Consider the following 23,272-nt stretch of genomic DNA (forward strand, 5'->3'; position numbering starts at 1 on the left):
AATAGAATGTTGCCAGGCCTAGCAGCCTCTCAATACCCATCATTTCTTATTCACTTAATGTCATCACTCTGTATTTTAAAATAAATAAATCTTACGTTATAATTTAGGCCAAATAAAAATAAAATGTGCCAAAATAAATCCAGAGAAATAGGAAAATGAGTGGAGAACAGAAGAGATAGTAAATATCTAGACTAGAGATTAGATTTACAGACTGAGCGATAACAGGAAGTTACTAGAGTGACGGGATTAGCGTTACTCACAGAGAGGTAATAGGATAAAGGTGAGGGAAATGTCAGAGAGATAAACAGTAATGTCATAAAGAGGGAAAGCATCGGATTGAACAAATGTTTTATAGAACAGGGAGTTAACAGCAGAGAATGGAAAGACTGTCACTGTACTGCTCATGAACTGTTAGGGCTATTTCACACGCTGCGGTTTTGACCGGACGGCAAAAAGGCGTCTGTTTTTTCCCTGTGCATGTTTTTTGATGAAGTATTGCTGCATATGGGGGCTTTCAGACAGCCCGGTCACGGCATGGCTGCCGAGTTGCAGCTGGAAATATCTACCGAGTCCAGATGACCTGCCGCGGTCGTGCTGTCCTTAAAAGCAGTGCGCGAATGTGCGCTTTCACACACAACTGGGTTTTTTTTGTGCCATGCTGCTGCTGCGGCACATGTGCACAGCCTTAAACACGGCACAAAACCGTTATGTGTGTATAAGGCACGGACGGATGGCAAGAAGCCAGACAAAGTTTGTCTGTATTTTTGCCGTCCGGGCAAAACCGCAGCATGTGAAATAGCCCTAGGTCAGCCCCTAAACTGGCAGCTCCCACTATGTGCCGGTGTCAGTAACATCACTAACATAACAGGAGCAACCGAGACCTATTGTACAGATTGAGTTTAAACAGTGAAAAGCTAACAGCATCTGGCTTCAGGTAATGGGACTGGGAGAACCTCCCGTTTGCTACATTAAAGGGGGCTGGTTACATTTAGGAGGTTTGGCCAAGAGTGACAAGTCAAAGCAGGACCAAGAGAAGATGGAGCAGGGAAGAGGAGGGTTAGAGTTTATATTAACCAACTTTCAGTATCAACCCTATATGATCTTCAATGAACAAACGTAGGGGGTGCGATCAGGGTCGGACCGGTCCACAGGGGAACAGGGGAGGGGGTGAAACCACCGTCCTCTTCAATCATCCAAATTGTTCACTTGAATGATACATTATGTATATGTTACATTATTCTGCACAGGACTACGGTGTATTTTCTACAGTGCGTTGCCGTTATTTATCTGTTACATTAGCATGCATACACTAGCAGTATTAACTATATATATTATTTATCAAGGGTCCCAGACCATGCACTAATGGTTAGCCAATCCTATAAGAATGGGCCCCTAACACTGCATTTCCCCGGCAGGCCCTTCATGCCCCAGTCCAACAATGGGCACTATGGTGTGTTTCAGGTCATCATGCTACATAATGCCACACATTGCATCACTGGGCAGTGTTATGATGAGGATTCTCAGGGCAATGGGAGATGTCTGGGAGAACTACCCAATATTCCGGGACAATGGCAAAGAATTCCTTTGTTTAGTTTTTCACTGACGGACTTACTTGAGTCCATTTATGAATCTGCAGACTTAAAAGGAGCATGCTGACATTTGCCATGTAAATCACTTACAGCACTCAGGGGAACGTTTACTAAGCAGTGATAAGAGCGGAGAAGTGAGCCAGTGGAGAAGTTGCCCATTGTAACCAATTATCACTGAAGTAACATCTATAATTTGCATACTATAAAAGTATACAGAGCTGCTGATTGGTTGATGGGGCAACTTCTCCACTGGCTCACTTCTCCGTTCTTATCACTGCTTAGTAAAATGTTCCCCTCCGTGGGATATGGTTTTTGGCACTTCTAAAATTAGGGAACAAAACACACAAATCACACCATAGAGAAAAGTCCATCTAACCACAATGTGCATTTTATGTTATGGGTTTCACTTCCAGTTATGGATCGATTTTAATTCAGTGGTTTTATTAGGAAGCAGAGAGACGGACCGGACTAGATTTCTGTTGATATAAATGGCAAGAGTTTAGACAGGCTGCCTCTGTCTCTGCTCCATAGCCCCTGCATCTGGCTAGCAGGGTGCCTGGAACATACAAAGTTTTTCTTTTTGGTGGTTAGAAAAAGAAAAGAAAAAAAACATTTGACCATTCTGAGTAACTTATTGTACGAGGATAAAAAAGCATACTATTTTCTGGAAATTCAAACATTCTGGAAAAAAAAAAATATTAAAAAAAAAAAAAAGGAGGTAAAACTGATGTGGGTACTGCATAAATAATTACAGATATTATTTAGACATATGACCACCCTAATAAGTGAACCCAGCAGCAAAGAGGTTAAAGAAAAACTGCCATGCAGGCCCTTTTTCTAACAATGAAAATGCATCAGTGCCACAGTCATCACTGGAATACATAACACCGATTATGAAGTAATTGGTGATATAATCCAAACACTGATCCTGGGCAGTACTCACACTGTGCCCCATATATTATATACATTTACTGGTAATTATGCTAGGTGTCTGACCCCCTTAAAACTTTCCTATTTCCCAATATCAGCATATTAATAGAACATAAGTGTAAAGGCCAGCCCACAGTTGCAAGAGGCCTCATTATAGTCTATGTCTGCCAAGATTTATAGTTGTATCTTCACAGTTTGTGGAGCCAAGCTTAATAACATACCTGAAATAAGAATTTACTTACCGATAATTCTATTTCTCATAGTCCGTAGTGGATGCTGGGGACTCCGAAAGGACCATGGGGAACAGCGGCTCCGCAGGAGACTGGGCACAAAAGTAAAAAGCTTTAGGACTACCTGGTGTGCACTGGCTCCTCCCCCCATGACCCTCCTCCAAGCCTCAGTTAAGATACTGTGCCCGGACGAGCGTACACAATAAGGAAGGATCTTGAATCCCGGGTAAGACTCATACCAGCCACACCAATCACACCGTACAACTTGTGATCTGAACCCAGTTAACAGTATGATAACAGAAGGAGCCTCTGAAAAGATGGCTCACAACAACAAAAACCCGATTTTTGTAACAATAACTATGTACAAGTAATGCAGACAATCCGCACTTGGGATGGGCGCCCAGCATCCACTACGGACTATGAGAAATAGAATTATCGGTAAGTAAATTCTTATTTTCTCTAACGTCCTAGTGGATGCTGGGGACTCCGAAAGGACCATGGGGATTATACCAAAGCTCCCAAACGGGCGGGAGAGTGCGGATGACTCTGCAGCACCGAATGAGAGAACTCCAGGTCCTCCTCAGCCAGGGTATCAAATTTGTAGAATTTAGCAAACGTGTTTGCCCCTGACCAAGTAGCTGCTCGGCAAAGTTGTAAAGCCGAGACCCCTCGGGCAGCCGCCCAAGATGAGCCCACCTTCCTTGTGGAATGGGCTTTTACAGATTTTGGCTGTGGCAGGCCTGCCACAGAATGTGCAAGCTGAATTGTACTACAAATCCAACGAGCAATCGTCTGCTTAGAAGCAGGAGCACCCAGCTTGTTGGGTGCATACAGGATAAACAGCGAGTCAGATTTTCTGACTCCAGCCGTCCTGGAAACATATTTTCAGGGCCCTGACTACGTCCAGCAACTTGGAGTCCTCCAAGTCCCTAGTAGCCGCAGGCACCACAATAGGTTGGTTTAAGTGAAATGCTGAAACCACCTTAGGTAGAAATTGAGGACGAGTCCTCAATTCTGCCCTGTCCGTATGAAAAATTAGGTACGGGCTTTTATAGGATAAAGCCGCCAATTCTGATACACGCCTGGCTGAAGCCAGGGCTAACAGCATCACCACTTTCCATGTGAGATATTTCAAGTCCACAGTGGTGAGTGGTTCAAACCAATGTGAATTTAGGATTCCCAAAACTACATTGAGATCCCAAGGTGCCACTGGAGGCACAAAAGGAGGCTGTATATGCAGTACTCCCTTGACAAACGTCTGAACTTCAGGAACAGAAGCTAGTTCTTTTTGGAAGAATATCGACAGGGCCAAAATTTGAACCTTAATGGACCCTAATTTGAGGCCCATAGACAGTCCTGTTTGCAGGAAATGCAGGAATCGACCTAGTTGAAATTCCTCTGTAGGGGCCTTCCTGGCCTCACACCACGCAACATATTTACGCCAAATACGGTGATAATGTTGTACGGTTACATCCTTCCTGGCTTTGATCAGGGTAGGGATGACTTCATCCGGAATGCCTTTTTCTTTCAGGATCCGGCGTTCAACCGCCATGCCGTCAAACGCAGCCGCGGTAAGTCTTGGAACAGACATGGTCCCTGCTGGAGCAGGTCCTGTCTTAGAGGTAGAGGCCACGGTTCTTCCGTGAGCATCTCTTGAATTTCCGGGTACCAAGTCCTTCTTGGCCAATCCGGAGCCACGAGTATAGTCTTTACTCCTCTCCTTCTTATGATTCTCAGTACTTTTGGTATGAGAGGAAGAGGAGGGAACACATACACTGACCGGTACACCCACGGTGTTACCAGAGCGTCCACAGCTATTGCCTGAGGGTCCCTTGACCTGGAGCAATATCTGTCCAGTTTTTTGTTGAGGCGAGACGCCATCATGTCCACCTTTGGGTTTTTCCCAACGGTTTACAATCATGTGGAAGACTTCTGGGTGAAGTCCCCACTCCCCCGGGTGGAGATCGTGTCTGCTGAGGAAGTCTGCTTCCCAGTTGTCCACTCCCGGAATGAACACTGCTGACAGTGCTATCACATGATTTTCCGCCCAGCGAAGAATCCTTGCCACTTCCGTCATTGCCCTCCTGCTTCTTGTGCCGCCCTGTCTGTTTACGTGGGCGACTGCCGTGATGTTGTCCGACTGGATCAATACTGGCTGACCCTGAAGCAGAGGCCTTGCCCGACTTAGGGCATTGTAAATGGCCCTTAGTTCCAGGATATTTATGTGAAGTGATGTTTCCATGCTTGACCACAAGCCCTGGAAATTTTTTCCCTGTGTGACTGCTCCCCAGCCTCTCAGGCTGGCATCCGTGGACACCAGGACCCAATCCTGAATGCCGAATCAGCGGCCCTCTAGGAGATGAGCACTCTGTAACCACCACAGGAGAGACACCCTTGTCCTTGGAGACAGGGTTATCCGCTGATGCATTTGAAGATGCAATCCGGACCATTTGTCTAGCAGATCCCACTGAAAAGTTCTTGCGTGGAATCTGCCGAATGGAATCGCTTCGTAAGAAGCCACCATCTTTCCCAGGACCCTTGTGCACTGATGCACTGACACCTGGCCTGGTCTTAGGAGCTTCCTGACTAGGTCGGATAACTCCTTGGCTTTCTCTTCCGGGAGAAACACCTTTTTCTGTACTGTGTCCAGAATCATCCCTAGGAACAGCAGACGTGTCGTCGGAATCAGCTGCGATTTTGGAATATTTAGAATCCATCCGTGCTGTCGTAGTACTATTTGAGATAGTGCTACTCCGACCTCTAACTGTTCTCTGGACCTTGCCCTTATCAGGAGATCGTCCAAGTAAGGGATAATTAAGACGCCTTTTCTTCGAAGAAGAATCATCATTTCGGCCATTACCTTGGTAAAGACCCGGGGTGCCGTGGACAATCCAAACGGCAGCGTCTGAAACTGATAGTGACAGTTCTGTACCACAAACCTGAGGTACCCTTGGTGAGAAGGGCAAATTGGGACATGGAGGTAAGCATCCTTGATGTCCAGAGACACCATGTAGTCCCCTTCTTCCAGGTTCGCTATCACTGCTCTGAGTGACTCCATCTTGAACTTGAACCTTTTTATGTAAGTGTTCAAGGCTTTCAGATTTAAAATGGGTCTCACCGAGCCGTCCGGCTTCGGTACCACAAACAGCGTGGAGTAATACCCCTTTCCTTGTTGTAGGAGGGGTACCTTGATTATCACTTGCTGGGAATACAGCTTGTGAATGGCTTCCAATACCGCCTCCCTGTCGGGGGTAGACGTTGGTAAAGCAGACTTCAGGAACCGGCGAGGGGGAGACGTCTCGAATTCCAATTTGTACCCCTGAGATACTACCTGCAGGTTCCAGGGGTCCACTTGCGAGTGAGCCCACTGCGCGCTGAAAATCTTGAGACGGGCCCCCACCGTGCCTGAGTCCGCTTGTAAGGCCTTAGCGTCATGCTGAGGACTTGGCAGAAGCGGGGGAGGGCTTCTGTTCGTGGGAAGATGCTGTCTGTTGCAGTCTTTTTCCCCTTCCTCTGCCCCGGGGCAGATATGAGTGGCCTTTTGCCCGCTTGCCCTTATGGGGACGAAAGGACTGAGCCTGAAAAGACGGTATCTTTTTCTGCTGCGAGGTGACTTGGGGTAAAAAAGGTGGATTTCCCAGCCGTTGCCGTGGCCACCAGGTCCGATAGACCGCCCCCAAATAACTCCTCCCCTTTATACGGCAATACTTCCATATGCCGTTTGGAATCCGCATCCCCTGACCACTGTCGCGTCCATAATCCTCTTCTGGCAGAAATGGACATCGCACTTACTCTTGATGCCAGAGTGCAAATGTCTCTCTGTGCATCTCGCATATATAGGAATGCATCCTTTAAATGCTCTATAGTCAATAATATATTGTCCCTGTCCAGGGTATCAACATTTTCAGTCAGGGAATCCGACCAAGCCACCCCAGCACTGCACATCCAGGCTGAGGCGATTGCTGGTCGTAGTATAATACCAGTATGTGTGTATATACTCTTAAGGATATTTTCCAGCTTTCTATCAGCTGGTTCCTTTAGGGCGGCCGTATCAGGAGACGGTAACGCCACTTGTTTTGATAAGCGTGTGAGCGCCTTATCCACTCTAGGGGGTGTTTCCCAACGTGCCCTAACCTCTGGCGGGAAAGGGTATAATGCCAATAATTTTTTAGAAATTAGCAGTTTCTTATCGGGGGAAACCCACGCTTCATCACACACCTCATTCAATTCATCTGATTAGGGAAAAACTACGGGTAGTTTTTTCACACCCCACATAATACCCTTTTTTGTGGTACTTGTAGTATCAGAAATGCTCAAAACCTCCTTCATTGCCGTGATCATGTAACGTGTGGCCCTACTGGAAAATACGTTTGTTTCCTCACCGTCGACACTGGAGTCAGTGTCCGTGTCTGTATCGACCTGAGGTAACGGGCGCTTTATAGCCCCTGACGGTGTTTGAGACGCCTGTACAGGTATTAACTGATTTGCCGGCTGTCTCATGTCGTCAACAGTCTTTTGTAAAGTGCTGACACTATCACGTAAATCTTTCCATAAGACCATCCAGTCAGGTGTCGACTCCCTAGGGGGTGACATCACTAACACAGGCAATTGCTCCGCCTCCACACCATTTTCCGCCTCATACATGTCGACACAACGTACCGACACACAGCACACACACAGGGAATGCTCTGATAGAGGACAGGACCCCACTAGCCCTTTGGGGAGACAGAGGGAGAGTTTGCCAGCACACACCAGAGCGCTATATATATACAGGGATAACCTTATATAAGTGTTTTTCCCTAATATAGCTGCTGTATATATTTCTATGCCAATTTAGTGCCCCCCTCTCTTTGTTTTACCCTGTTTCTGTAGTGCAGGACTGCAGGGGAGAGTCAGGGAGCCTTCCTCCAACGGAGCTGTGAGGAAAAATGGCGCCAGTGTGCTGAGGAGATAGGCTCCGCCCCCTTCTCGGCGGCCTTTCTCCCGCTTTTCTATGGAAATTTGGCAGGGGTTAAATGCATCCATATAGCCCAGGAGCTATATGTGATGTATTTTTTGCCAACAAAAAAGGTGTTTTATTGCGTCTCAGGGCGCCCCCCCCCAGCGCCCTGCACCCTCAGTGACCAGAGTGTGAAGTGTGCATGAGAGCAATGGCGCACAGCTGCGGTGCTGTGCGCTACCTTATAGAAGACAGGACGTCTTCTGCCGCCGATTTTCCGGACCTCTTCAGTCTTCTGGCTCTGTAAGGGGGCCGGCGGCGCGGCTCCGGGACCCATCCATGGCTGGGCCTGTGATCGTCCCTCTGGAGCTAATGTCCAGTAGCCTAAGAAGCCCAATCCACTCTGCACGCAGGTGAGTTCGCTTCTCTCCCCTTAGTCCCTCGATGCAGTGAGCCTGTTGCCAGCAGGTCTCACTGAAAATAAAAAACCTACTTTAAACTTTTACACTAAGCAGCTCAGGAGAGCCCCTTAGCCTGCACCCGTCTCGTTCGGGCACAAAAATCTAACTGAGGCTTGGAGGAGGGTCATGGGGGGAGGAGCCAGTGCACACCAGGTAGTCCTAAAGCTTTTTACTTTTGTGCCCAGTCTCCTGTGGAGCCGCTGTTCCCCATGGTCCTTTCGGAGTCCCCAGCATCCATTAGGACGTTAGAGAAAACTATTGCTATTTACACAGGTAGATTTACCACAGGAAATGCAGAGGTATTGCCTATACCAACCAATCAGATTCTAGCTACCATTTTCCAGACTATGGGGGACATGTACTAAGCAGTGATAAAAGTGGAGAAGTGAGCCAGTGGAGAAGTTGCCCATGGCAACCAATCAGCTGCTCTGTATACTTTTATAGTTTGCAAATTATAAATGTTACGTCAATGCTGACTGGTTGCCATGGGCAACTTCTCCACTGGCTCACTTCTCGACTTTTATCACTGCTTAGTACATCTCCACCTATATGAGAAACGATAGCTAGAATTGTATTGGTTGCGTTACGTTAGGCAACTCCTTTGTTTTTACTTTTAGAAAATGATTGTGTATAATTTATATATTACATAAATACACACATTTATCTATTACATAAACCATAGGGCATAAGCCATGGTGTTGGGAGCAGATGCAAGTGACCAAATCACAGTATTAAATACAGAAAAGACTGTTCTCTTCCCATCCTCCTTTTCCACCTCTCACATCAGCCAACACGGATATTGTGGTTCCTGCCAGGCAAGAGATGTATCGGGTCACTGCAACCTGTACTACTTCCAAGGTCTGAGTGGCCGATATTTTACAGAAAGAGTGAGATTTTATGGCTTTTATATGCAAACTAGTTACCAACCCGTCAAAATGCCGGAACAACATAGCAGTAATGTCAGTGTCAGCGGCTGTGCGTGCCCGAATGGAGCAACACTCCAAATGCTCAGAGTGGCTGCCGGTGCGCAAAACACTTGAATCCCCCCCATAGAGGTCAGGAGCAGCGTTAGCCTTTTATTATATAGGACTGTAAGAGTAAATATACACTCATTACTTCATTTATAAAACAATCTCTTTAGCTGATAAAAACGGGTTTATTTTCCCTACAAATTGAAATAAAACAAAAAGGATAGAAATAATAATAATAATAATAATAATAATAATAATTTTTCAGGTACTTGCTTGGAATACATCTAATGCATCAAAGGATATGTGCATGTGGGTGCATGCACAATCAGGGATCAATAACACCTAGCACATAAGTAATGAGCAGTGAAGCAGATACCTACAGCACTTTACCCTACTTCCCGACATGCTACACCCCCACACTACATCAATAAGCCCATGTGTACTTCCATAAGTATGCATGAATATATCCCCACATGCTCTGATTGGTTGCTATGGGATACTTCTCCACTGGTCCATTTCTGCACTCTTTCCACTGCTCGATACATAAACCCCATAGTTTTTGGTTTACAGACATAGCAACACATTGGGGGGGGGGGGGGGATTCAATGGTTTGAAGTCGGTTGGGTGTCTGTTTTTTCCTATCTAATAGACCAGAAAAAACAGACACCCAACTGACTTTTCGAACAATTGAATATCCCCCATGGGCAGAAAATGTCCCTTGAGGATTTAGGGGGATATATTTAATTAGTGACAAGTTTTCCGACAGTCGGAAAACCGGCACTAATTTGACGGCTGGCTATTCAATCGCAGGCATTTTCGACAGGTTTTTGCTCCGTTTTCACCATGCCATTTTGTTTTTTTTGTTGAATCGACATGGGCGAAAATGGACCAAAAAACTGTTGAAAATGCTCACGAATTCAACAAAACACGGCAGCAAATTTGCAGATCCACGTGGTTTTCGGCCGGACAGATTTTTCTACATGTCCAAAAATCGTGCCGGCCTTTGAATAGGTCGAATGTGAATTCGACCTGCAAACTGGTGGAAAGTGCAGTTTTTTCAACAAGCCGAAAAAAACGGCACTAATTGAATACCCCCCTTAGAGGGAAACAAACATAAATGATCATGCTATGCTTTGCTTTTTAAGCTTTTTGCCCTTCACAGCTTTTCAATTGCACAAGTAGTATTGGATGTGCATTTTGCTGTTCATGATGGTAAACTGGGGGAAGGGGAATGTTAATGTCAACACAATCTACTTTTTATGGTACATCTGTAACACCGCGCAACCATTTTGTGGGTTGAACCGAACGTCATAGAATGCTAGCAACCACTGGGGCACATTATGATCGGTATTGATGATACAACTACCCCCAGTGCAATATTAGCGTGAGCAACTGACATGTCTGCCTTCAATGAACGTAGGTCAGGAATTCATGTTAAAAAGCTGTGAGTTACATTTCTGTGTTTCATTCTCACCAATAGAACATATATGGGACATTCTGAGGCACTAGTGACAAACAGCCTGAAAGGAATAATGATGCTTTAGGGTACCTACCCGAATAGCAGCTTTGTTGCAGAAGACCTTGTTGATGGCCAGCCAGGTGGGCAAGTCCAACATATTCTGCAGAACCTCCTCATCGAGCTCCAAGTTGGTCAGCTGACCTTCTCCTTTAAGGGTGCTGAGGTTAATCTTGTCAGGTGACAGATTCTTTGTGAACCTAGAAACAGTATAAAGCCCCACGTTATAGTGATCAGAAAATTAATTGTTAATACGCAATACTGTATACTACCTATGCACTGGGGATAAAATTGCGGCAGTAACATTTTAGAACAAAGCCACCACTGACTCAGAGAACAGACAGGTACTGTGTTAAACAATCCTTAGAAACGTTTTTTTTCTCTAACTTCAGATGTCTTGATATAACTTATACATACAATCCTGCAACTTTCAAAAATAAATTCAAACTTATCAGATATGAAAGAAGTATATTTTGACATCTACAATGTACTTACAGAATCTAAATATTGTTAAATATGTTGCTATTGCTTGTTAAGTGTCAGTACTGGCCCTCATCAGCCAAGAGGGCTTGACTGCAGTGCTCTTTATGTAATACCACCCTGGGACAGTAGGTGGAGCGATACAGTGATCTGTGTGTTATCTGTTATACGGCTTTTACACCAAAGTCCTGGGTCTGACTTGGTATTTGGAACACGGTGCAGCAGCGTCAGACCCAGAACTTATCCCTGTTCCACTGTGACGCTGATCTGGGATATTCTGGCGTCAGCACCATTAACACTACATGACATCGGGACGGCAGATCGGTACCCCTCATTGAAGATGGCAAGCCAGCACTCTGGGCAACTGCCCCCCAACCTGCAGCACGCACCATCACGGAGCACCGGTTGCTGTCTGCATAGCAGGGCAGATGGCGTGTGATGCGATCCCCAAACTCCCAACAACCCGCGGGACACTGTGGTTCAGGATGTACAGGCTCTCTGCATGCTGTAAACAGGTCCCGGGTTACCCCTTTACACTGCTCCTTAACCCTGGTCCTACCCATGTCCAACCCTGCTCGCTACCTGGGTTGGATCGCCGGGTAACTGGACCTGGTTTTTTTGGGGGGGACCCCTTTCCACTGAACAAAGACCCAAGTTGATGCACGTTCATGTAAAACCTGGGTTTTTCAAGGCAGTTGAAAAGGGGTGATAAGAGGGGCAGTGGGATACAGCTCTGTGTGATCTGCCGCCTGAGAAAGAGGGACAGAGTGCAACACAGAGCTGTGGGGATTCCTGCCAGTAATAACAGAGGGTGATATCTCAGCCAGCGCCCCCGGGAGAAAGGGAGGAGTCCCTCAGGTTCCCTGTTGCCCTAAATTATTACAGAGGGCCGTCATCCCCAATATTGCTGTGAGGGGGTAATACCATGCAAAGGAGAGAGAGAGAGAGAGAGAGAGAGAGAGAGAGAGAGAGAGAGAGAGAGAGAGAGAGAGAGAGAGAGAGAGAGAGAGAGAGAGAGAGAGAGAGAGAGAGAGAGAGAGACCTTATGAGGAGGGGAGAATCACTCATGGAAAGAGGGCATGAGCCAAGTTCTGGAGAGGAGTGGTGTAAAAGCTTTTGGTGTAAAAGCTGTATAACCGATAACACTCCCCGTCAGCAGGATTGGAAATTGTTAATCACAGGAGTAATGGCAGCACATAGCGGCCACCAAGGCTTTGGGGAGGGGGTAAATGGGACAAGCTCTAGGTTGTAGTGTAGCTAGAATGTAAGAGCATTTCTTTGTTACGCCATATCAGAATATGAAAGTTCATGTGAATATACAAATGGGAGGAGGCACATCTCAAATCAAAAATAGATGTAAAAGCTACTATAATTAATTAATTAGTGAAAACTGGTTCATCACATAGTCATCTTAATTAGAAGATTTACAGCAATGTCCTACCTACTAAATAAGATGCCTAATTAATTGTGAGCCTTCAATGAAAAATGTATACATACACACCCAAATGTTACTAAATATTTTGCCTTATTTTTCTAGCTTTCAGAAGCAAATGTATTTCGTGTTTTTATTGTTGTTGCACCAGAATCCACTGCCCCCTGCTGGATACTCTGCATGGCAAACATGTACCCAGACACCGGCGTTGTGTTGTATCCCAGGGCAATAAATCATTTGGCCTGATGATAAATACAGGAAAATGTAAGCCTAAACATTGCATTAAGTGAAACTTGCACAAGGGAACACGTACAATCCAAGTTATTAAAGTGATCAAGGTGGAAAATAGAATATTTAAGCCTGTAGTGGACAATAGCACTGGTGGGACCACAATCAACAGCCAACGGGAATGCTTTAACCATAGATCACATGGTTTATTAAGCAAATTAATTAAATCAATGTAAAACATATCTAAATGCAAGTAGCTTTTTATACAGGTGGCAGAACTATGTAGGTGACCCTATTTATTTTACATTAGAGGGTACATTAGGCATTATATAACACAAGTGAAGGGGCAGGATGCAGCAACGCTAGCTAAAAATGCGTCCAAACCTCCGAAAATGCAATTTTCTGAGGTTTGGCTGCTTACTTCATATGCCCCAAGCTCTGGAAAAAAAAGATCCATTCCAGAGATTAAATGCGGTGGGCAACACCATCTGTAGATGGCATTACCATATAGAAGCATATGGGCTTCTTTCCATCTTTCCCCCTCAGAGGAAACCAATTGGATCAGTCCAAGCACCCCCCGTGGCACATGCGTCACTCGATGCATGCGCAGATAGACTCCTGGGTCCTAAACCTAAACCCATAAGTCCCCACACCGCAAAAAAACAGCCTTCATCGGGAGTGCTGTCCTTTGCAGTAATATTCATACATACAGCATTAATAAACACCAATTGTTACAGAGCATTTCCGATGAGTGGTGGGAAACATTGCATTGTCGTCATGCATCCCGCCCAAGATCCGAAACAAACAAAGTTGCTTGCTTGAGATGATCCAGACTTTCCTACTCTCATAGAATGGCTGGGAAGCTCCCAAATCTCGGGTGGGGCTCCTAGCTGCCCATAAGAGCATTCAAGTTTCCTGGAGCTGCCTGCATCCGCCCACTTCCAGGGGCAGGTTCACACCAACCACCTATGCTGCGCCATGTTCCCTGCTGTGCCAACTTGGCTGCCCCCTCCCGAGGTCAGACAGAAAGTCATTAAGTATGAGGAGATCCTCATACGCCTGGTATATTTTACCTTCGCTGTTATCATTTGCATCACAATGAGCCATGTAAAGAGTGACATCACTGTAAGGTGCACTAAATAGGCAGGTACTTGTGGAGAAGTAGACAACTGGATAAGTTGCCCACAGCAAGCATTTATCAAGTACATGCTATAAATCAATAGGTAAAAATTGGTTGGTTACTATGGGCAACTTAGCAACATGTCTACTTATCTATTCTTTAGATGTGTTGATACATTTTTCCCACAGTCAATGGTGAAAAAGAGGACAACATACTGCACAGCGAACCACCACATCAGCCTCCTGCTGCAGCCCACTGACATAATGGGGCAGATGTAATAACCTGGAGAAGGCATAAGGAAGTGATAAACCAGTGATAAATGCAAGGTGATAAACGCACCATCCAATCAGCTCCAATATGTAAATTAACAGTTAGGAGCTGATTGGCTGGTGCGTTTATCACCTTGCACTTATCACTGGTTCATCACTTCCTTATGCCTTCTCCAGGTTAATACATCTACCCCAGTGAGAGTTCAAACACAGAGCTGTCTCTGAAATATTCCAGCAGACTGAAGGGGCAAAATGATGCAGCTGGTGAACTGGCTACAGAGTTATCCTTTGTTACGTCCCAGTTTAATTAGGTGCTCACCCAGGAGTAGTAGGAACAAAATATTAGCCTTCAGCATGGCACGGAACACCTGAAGATTCCAGGACTGGACCATTCAAACGGGTGTGGTTCATCAAATCGACAGTATCTAGGTCGACAATGTTTAGGTCGACTACAATAGGTCGACAGTCACTAGGTCGAAATGGATGGAAGGTCGACAGGGTTTCTAGGTCGACATGTGCTAGGTCGACAGGTCTAAAGGTCGACATGAGGTTTAATTATTATTTTTTTGCTGTCGTTTTCTTTGTAGAATGACCGGGATCCCCAATTAGTGCACCGCTTCGCTCGCCATGCTTCGGGCATGGTGCCTTCACTCCGCTACCGCTTCGCTCGGCACAGATTACCGTTCCAATCGTAGTCCACGTGGAATGTTAAGTATGAAAAAATTCAAAAAAAGAAAAATAATGTGAAAAACTCATGTCGACTTTTAGACCTGTCAACCTAGAAACCCTGTCGACCTTCCATCCATGTCGACCTATAGTGGTCGATCTAAACATTGTCGACCTTCAGACCGGATCCCCATTCAAACATCATTCAATTGTGTAAACTGCTCTCACCCTCTGCCCAGGTTACAGCATACAGCTTATGTTACGGTTTTGGGAATTTCTTTTACCAACATGCAGACATTTTTGTATCAGATTTCTCATTTGTTACCAGGCCACCGTGCTCTCCTTTGTTCCTGGTTCTAGTTTTGTTAAATTTCTTATCGTGATCACTGTGTACCTAGTAAATCTGTATGTAGGTAAACACTACCTGGCAGTGTGTACACATAAATATACAGAGAGGCTAGCTTTATTGCAGTGAGTGAAGCAACTTATTTGAGGATCATGGAAAATCTGTGCAACATTGTGACACTTTCTCATTGTTTATTTATATAGCACTACCATATTGCGAAAAAAAATAAAAATAAATTGAGAATATTTAATTATTCATATCAAACCCTTCCAATCATGCATTTTCTGTCTAAAATCCCCAACACAAACCAGGGTCCATTTTTTGGCAGCAGCCAACTGGAGTAGATCTACATTTTTTTTTTTGAGGAAAAAGGGAAAAAAACAAAAAAAAATTGAAGGGAAAAAAACACAAACTCTACACAGATATGGCCCTGGTCATAACCAAATCAATGACACCTGCACTGTGAGCCATCATTGCAAACCACTGTACTGCTATATAAGATCTTGAATCTCAAATTAGTTTGAATGCATGTTGTTTTGGCAATTCAGATAATTGCAAGAATAATTTAAATCTTAGTGCTCAATCCACTCAATATGTATGGCTATTTTGAGATCATTAAATAGATCATCTATTATAATATAGGACAGAAAGTATCGGTTCTCTCTTCTACAGCACGGAAATGCACACAGATGATTTACAGCCAGGGAGATTCTCAATGGAACAAAGCGTATCATATTCACTGATCCACAGCCACCAGTTACAGCGGAGAGCAGGGTTGCAAGCTATCCAGTGTGAAAAACAAGATGTCTGCTTGTTTTACAAAGATACGTAGGTATAATGTAGAGCCTCTTGGGTGAATTAGGATACTGTGCATGCACATAGGATGTTCGGGGACACTGGGATTGGGGGGCAAGGGGGGGGGGGGGTGGAGGGATACACTGAAAGAAACTGGAAAGGGGAGAGAAAATACAAGACAGAGAATGACAAGGAAATGACCACTGGAGGACATCCTTCTAGCCACAAGAGTCCGCACATATCTTGTTCCAGGGGTATTCAACATGTGTATCTCCAGGTGCTGTGGAACTATGTGCCCCAGCGTGCCCTATCACAGTTTTAGCAGGCCTTAACTCTAAAATAATACCACCCAACTGTCCCAATTCCAGTGGGACAGTCCCACTATTTGGACACGGTCCCGCTGTCTGGCTCGTGGGCCGCAGTGTCCCGCGGGCGGGAGGCAGGTTGGGAGAGCCTGTGATCACCGCTGCTCTGCAAAGCAGCTGGTGATTACTAAATAGAGGCCTTGTGCATGAGCCGGGGGCTGCACAGCTGCTCAGGGAGAGATAGGCACGACCCCAAAATGATGAAAACAGGAGCTGTGAAACAAAGCCACACCCCTCCACCTGAGGCCTTCATCCAGTCCCTTCAGCTGAGGCCCATCCCTTTTTCTAGCGTGGCCACGCCAGGGCTCGAATATGTGCCGAGGTTTATCTAGCCTTGGAGAGTGATACAGTACATGGTGATAAAGTACCAACCAACCTGGACTTTTCTCTTAATTTATGATTGCCAGCACCTGTGCTGAAATATCTTTCTTATCCATTACCTGTTCAACACAGGTGCCGGAAATCATAAATTAAGACAAAAGTCCAGAAGCAGAGCAATGGGGTCAATTCTATTCGACAACTAAAGAATAGCGCCGGGAATTAGCTCCCGACGCTATTCAATTCAGCTAAAGTTAAGTCGGCGATGTCCCGTTCTCGCCGACTTAACAGGTAGTTTTGTCGGGAGAACGGGCATTCTCCGACTTAACTACCCGGCGCGAGGCTGATTCCCGACAGAATCAGCCTCGCGCCGGCCGCGAGGCAGCACTTTTGTCGGGTTTCTTCTCTCATCCCCCGGGGATGAGAGAAGAATTCCCGACAATTGCGGGCAACTAGTAGCAGAATTGAATAGCGTCGGGAGCTAATTCCCGGCGCTATTCTTTAGTTGCCGAATAGAATTGACCCCATTGTGTCCCTCCTGGAGGGGGTCATGTTGGGAGGTATGTATAAGCAGTGATAAAAGTGGAGAAGTGAGCCAGTGGAGAAGTTGCCCCTTGCAACCAATCATCTGCTCTGTATACTTTTGTAGTATGCAAATTACAAATGTTACGTCAATGCTGATTGGTTGCCATGGGCAACTTCTCCACTGGCTCACTTCTCCACTTTTATCACTGCTTAGTACGTCTCCCTATGTTTCTAAAGTTGGGAGGTATGCCAAAAACTATGACAGAGCATGCTGGGATGTGTAGTTGAACAGCAGCTGGAGGGGAGCATGCTGACTAACCCTGCATTATACCCTTCTCCTCTGCATGTTCCCCATCCAGATGTATGTTAAACAAAGAGCTGCTCATTACGCTGGCATGCTGCTCTAAAGCAAGGAAACAGATTGTCGTTATCTTGAAAACAGGTGTCCAGTTTTATTTTTCTTATTCATTCTAGACTCCTGGGGTAATTATAACAAAACTTCTAAAACAGACAAGAAGAAATGTTGCACATAACTAAATTATATCTATCATTTTCTGGAAAGCAGAAGTGCAGGCATTCCCAACCTCGGTCCTCAAAGCACACTAACAGTCCAGGTTTTAGTGATATCCATGCTTGAGCACAGGTAGCTTAATTAGTACCTGTTATTTTGATTTAACCATCTGTGCTAAAGCCTGGATATCACTAAAACCTGCGTTGTTAGTGTGCCTTGAGGATCGAGGTTGGGAATGCCTGCAACAGAGAAATGTTATCTACAATCTGATTGGTTGCTGTTGGCAACACCTATACTTTTCATTTTTAGAAGCATTGCCAGCACTTCAAATGTGATGCAAGAAAGACAGAAAATGGGGTCTATTCATGAAGCAGTGAAAAGTGTGGATAAGTGAGCCATTGGAGAAGTTGCCCGAGGCAACCAATCAGCATTGAAGTAACATTTATAATTTGCATACTATACAACTGTACGGAGCAGCTGATTGGTTGCCCATGGAAACTTCTCCACTCTTTTCACTGCTACATGTATAGACCCCATTGTCTGTCTTTCTTACATCACATACACGGTGGGATGTATTAAAGCCTAAAATGAGATAAAAACCCTGAAAATCCCGTTTTCTGAGTTATTACAGCGTTTCCATATGCATTCCGTAGCTTGCAGGAGGTGGGCAACGCATCTTTGTGTGGCGTTACCAAATAGTAGCCTGTGGGATTCTTTTCACATTCAGCCCTGAGAGGGATCCAATCGGATCCCTCCCAGTTCCTTCTGCGTCCGCCGCGTCCCTCAGCACATGCACACAGGGTCTCCAGGGTCCTAAACCTGGTAGTCCCAACATCGCAAAGGGCAGCTCTTATTGGGAGAGCTGTCCTTTGTTATACTAATCACATTTGGAAGTACATATGCTATTAGTATGTACGCGATAAGAGGCGGGGTGTACCGCATCACGGATAAGATGCTTAGTACATCCCGCCCACACGCTTTAAAAATGAGCAACTATCATCAAATGGATGGGACAAACATAGCTGCATCTGGTAGATTTATATAATAGAACAGTAAAACACAGGTAATAATCTATAATTATGTCACTTTTCAATTGACCCGTGAGAACATTCGGGCTGCCATGCATTGTATAACATTTTGAATTTTTCCGCCATAATGTTCCGTTACAGAAAAGAACACCTTTCAGCGCAATATCTGAGGAGCAGATGCCTTGTAATAGGACGTTAATTATTAATAGGCTTCATTTCAGTGCTGGTTTATAGCTGCTATTTTTAGACACTCAACACATTTTGTTCCAGTGTATGTGTCAGTATATATAAAGCACTCACAGATGACAGGGTTAATTCGTTTTTTGTTCTGTGTATTTAATGTATAATGTAACTACAGATGTGTCCTCGTACATTCTGGCTTCAGTTGCGCCAACCTGCCTCTCTCAGAGCGCCAGGTCCTGGGCGTCTTAACCACGCCGATCGTCTTGCTCACTCAAAAGATGCGTCCGATTTGTATAAATAAACTGGAAGCAACAAGACTACTCTGCCAGATTACACTGATCATTTGATGTGTGACATTTCTATATCTGTGTCTGCGACGGAGCCTGAAGCCGTTTACTAGGCAGCGGCTGTGGCTGAGCTTCATCTGCGACTATGTACGTGTTTAAAAGTAATTTCTGTGCAGTTATAGTCACAGCCCAGCATCCCTACTACACCGTGGGGGTCATTCCGAGTTGATCGTAGCTGTGCTAAATTTAGCACAGCTACGATCATCTTCCCTGACATGCGGGGGGACGCCCAGCACAGGGCTAGTCCGCCCCGCATGTCAGGCCGCCCCCCCCCCCCCCTTTGCACAAGTACAAAAGCATCGCACAGAGGCGATGCTTTTGTACTTGTGGAGTTACTCCCAGCTAGCGCAGCTCCTGCGGCTGGCCAGGAGTTGATCGTCGCTGCCTCTGGTCGCAGCGGCTGCGTGTGACGTCATGCAGCCACTGCGGCCCGCCCGCCCCCCCCACCTAAGTTGGCCGTACCGCGCCCCCTTAACGGCGGCCAAACACCGCCTTGCCGCCCAGCGACCGCCTCCGCCTGTCAATCAGGCAGAGGCGATCGCTAGGGAACGACGGCCTTCGGCCGTCCGGCATGCGCTGCGATAAACTGCAGCGAGCGATAGGGTTGGAATGACCCCCTGTGGGTGGGGTTTTGCTGCAATGTCCACACAAAGTGTAACGAAAGACCGGATGCTACACCTCTCGGAGCAGCTCAGTGGCATCGGGCATCTCACCTCGAGTGTTGTATAGACACTAGATGTTCGATGTATGAGGACACATCTGTCTATGCTTTAATCCCGGGATTTTTTTAAAGACTTCAGAAGTTTGAAAGGTAAGGCAGTTGTCTGTGCATAGCATCATGTAATACACGAGATGCATTTGAAACCACACAATCATCTAGCATCTGTTGAACTTAAGCCCCAAATCGTTACTCTGTGCTGCTGCGGAACCCTGTTTTTCCCAAATCTAAAGGGAAGTCTCTGGCGTCTAACTTATGGATGCGGATGACGGGTAATAAAATCGCCCAAACTCGTACTGCGATAAATGATTACATTGCAGGGATGTATCAATTATCACATGCAGGGACAGACCTTGCAGTCAAGCTCTGTCCCTGCAATGACACTCCGCAGCATCATCAGGGTATTTTTCGCAAAGAATACCCCGATGTCCTGCTGCTCATGCACCGCCCCCGCCAGCATCGCCACTACAGCCGCCCGATCGACCCCCCCTTCGCGTCTACCCCCGTGCGCCGCAGTCCACGCTGCTTCTGCTGGGCTGCCGGGCGCCGGATCCTGTGTGCTGCGGTGACCCCCGGTGCTGTATAGTGCTTTGCAGCGTCACTTTACAGCACCGGGGTCACACTGCAGCACATGGGGAACCCGGCGCCTGGCACCACTCAGTGGAGCAGCGGACACCGGCTCCTGGACAGGTGAGTATCGTTTTTTTGTTTTTTTCACTTTTCTTTTTCCACTTTGATCAGCTTGTGTGTCCATCGGATCACTGGAACTAGGTCCCGCACAGCTTTCTCTGCCAGGGCAAAAGGGTGCAGATCGCTGTGCTGCCCTGTGATCTCGCCAGCCTGAGCTGGTGAGATTTTCACAGGGCACACTGCAGTATTTTTTCACATTTGTTTTTTTTTTGTAAAATTTGGCCACATCACATTTCCCATTATAAGTATGGGGAATGCGATGTGGATTACTAAAAATAAAAAAAAAGTGAATTATAGGGTTTGGAGCAGTTGTTCATGAAAACTGCTCCAAATGCCCTTTCATACATGCAGGTGATACTAAAATAATGTGAAAAGGGTGTGAAAACACCCTTTTTCACATTATTTTAGTAAAATAATGTTAATAAATTGACCTCATAATCTTCTAGGAGGGGGACACCTGAATAGGTTCAAAATCAGTGCATTGCAACAGTAAGTATAATAGATTGTTAGTAAGATCAACCAGCATTCAAGGGAAAGACATGAAAGGGTTAATTGAATAAAGGGTTAATTGAATCACACACAAAAAATCTTGGTATGTGTGTACATGTGCTAGGGAATATAGATAACTGGGGCAGGGACTGATGCTAAGTGACTGAAGTATTCTCTGTAAAGCGCTGCGGAATACGTGTGCGCTATATAACCTGGTCATAAATATAACAAATGCAGAGTATACACCCAAAATTCAACATAAATACCAGTCATTGCGTATGGTATTGGTGTGCTAATTATGACAGACACATGGAAAGTGTAAAGTGGGCTATATATGCATAGATGATGTTGGGTAATTGTAATGTTCTCGATGAAATGAAGACATAATGGCGTGTATAGTTTCTGGAAGATGCATCCTTCAAAAGGGGATCAGGTCTGGGTTAGGATTAGGCTGTGGGGGGGGTAGTTTGGGTTAGGGGGCCACTGGGATTCTGAGCATTGGGATGCTGCGGTCGGTATTCTGACCGTTGGCATACAGAACGCCGGCATATCGATCCCAATCCCCCCGTCAGCATTCCGAACGCCGGCATATCAATCCCAACCCCCTTCAAAGTGTTCAGAGGTAGCACAGTTGCTTTTACCATCTATGGGGAAATGTAATAAGAGGTATAAAACTAACAAAAAAAAGCTAAACAGACAAAAGAATACATTATGAAACTAGTTCTAAATGATATAATATAACAAGAACTGCAGAATAGCACTGTGCAGTAGCAATTTCCCCTTAAGCCTTTGCTTGTCAATATGCTTGCCTTGCTGTGTCAACTGCAAACTGGCTGAATTAATTAAAACACTTTCTCTGCAATATCAAGTCAGGCTGGCGAAGTCCAACTGGGACACATAAAGACTACACACGCTTCCTAAGAAATGCTATGTAAAGAATTTCAATGGAGATTGCTGCATTAACCACTTCACAACCAGACAAAACCCTAGCAGTTTGCCAAACCCCTTTATATTGACTATTTTTTATTTTGTTTTGGGGGGTTTTTTGTCTGAAAAATTGAACTTTATACATTGAACCCAGGAAGTCTATGGGCAGTATTCAATTGAAGTCGGAACTGCCGTCTAGTCAGAAAGTCGGTAGTTTCCGACATTTTTAGGTCGAATCATAATTCAACCTATTCAATGGGGCTGCAATTTTTCCGACTTGTTGGAAAACACGTGGATTGGCTGATTAGCCGCGGATCCCCGTGTTTTGTCGGATTTGCGGCCAAATCCATCAGGTTTTAGTCCCGTTTTCGATAATGTCAATCCAATTAAAAAAAAAAAGTTTGATTGACATTGTCGAAAACAGCCAAAACCTGTCGGATTTGGCCTAAAATTGAATACAGAACTGTTGGATCTTTTCCATCGGAAAGGATCAGATATCAATTGAATGCTGCCCTATGCTGAAAACCCGTGAAGACTTCTCCAAACTTTATATCCAGGTGGATAATGGATTCACTGCGTTTCATACTGTAGGCGGCTGTAGATGGCAGAGTAATGGGAGTAGGGAGAAGGATTACTAAAGCTATAGCAGAATGGGGGCTTTCAAAAAGGTGCAAACGTAACTTTCCTGGGCACCATTCCACCCTTGCTGGGACTCACCCTATTCTATTTGAAGAGCTTACATAAATTAAGCATGTATAGTTGGTATTTATGAATCTGGTCTCAATACAGTTCGCAGCGAGGCACCTTGCCCGAAGCACGGCGAGCGAAGCGAGCCATACGAGGGGACACGGTGCACTAATTGGGGATCCCAGTCACTTTACGAAGAAAACTATATCAGTCAAAAAAATCATGTTGATCTTTTTCCATGTCGACCTAGTACATGTCGACCAATAATGGTGGACCTAATGACCCATACCCTTTGCAGCTGTCCGGCGAAGTTTTCGCACGGCGTACGCATGCATTCGCACACTTGCACGGGGCGGGTTTTTCACTCTCTATGGGCGGCGGCCATGTGATGCAAAAACGCAGAGAAGCGATCAGGTCTGAATTAAGCCCTGCAATGCACAATACACAATTTGAATAGAGGAGCTCTACATCAACTTGTGATCACTCTAGGGAGGAGTCTATGAATGTCTCTG

The 23,272-nt window shown here is 45.5% G+C and overlaps 1 protein-coding gene across 1 annotated transcript in view; it reads right to left on the bottom strand.

Moving 5' to 3' along the window:
• The window catches only part of BLTP3B (bridge-like lipid transfer protein family member 3B), a 207,656-nt gene that overhangs the window by 136,848 nt on the left and 47,536 nt on the right, over positions 1–23,272 (bottom strand). The window contains exon 2 of the mRNA XM_063928423.1: positions 10,674–10,836. Within this exon, the coding sequence (XP_063784493.1) occupies positions 10,674–10,836 (163 nt within the window). The remainder of the gene's footprint in view (positions 1–10,673; positions 10,837–23,272) is intronic.

The sequence above is a fragment of the Pseudophryne corroboree genome, chromosome 6 (assembly GCF_028390025.1).
Source record: "Pseudophryne corroboree isolate aPseCor3 chromosome 6, aPseCor3.hap2, whole genome shotgun sequence".
NCBI classification, from domain to species: domain Eukaryota; kingdom Metazoa; phylum Chordata; class Amphibia; order Anura; family Myobatrachidae; genus Pseudophryne; species Pseudophryne corroboree.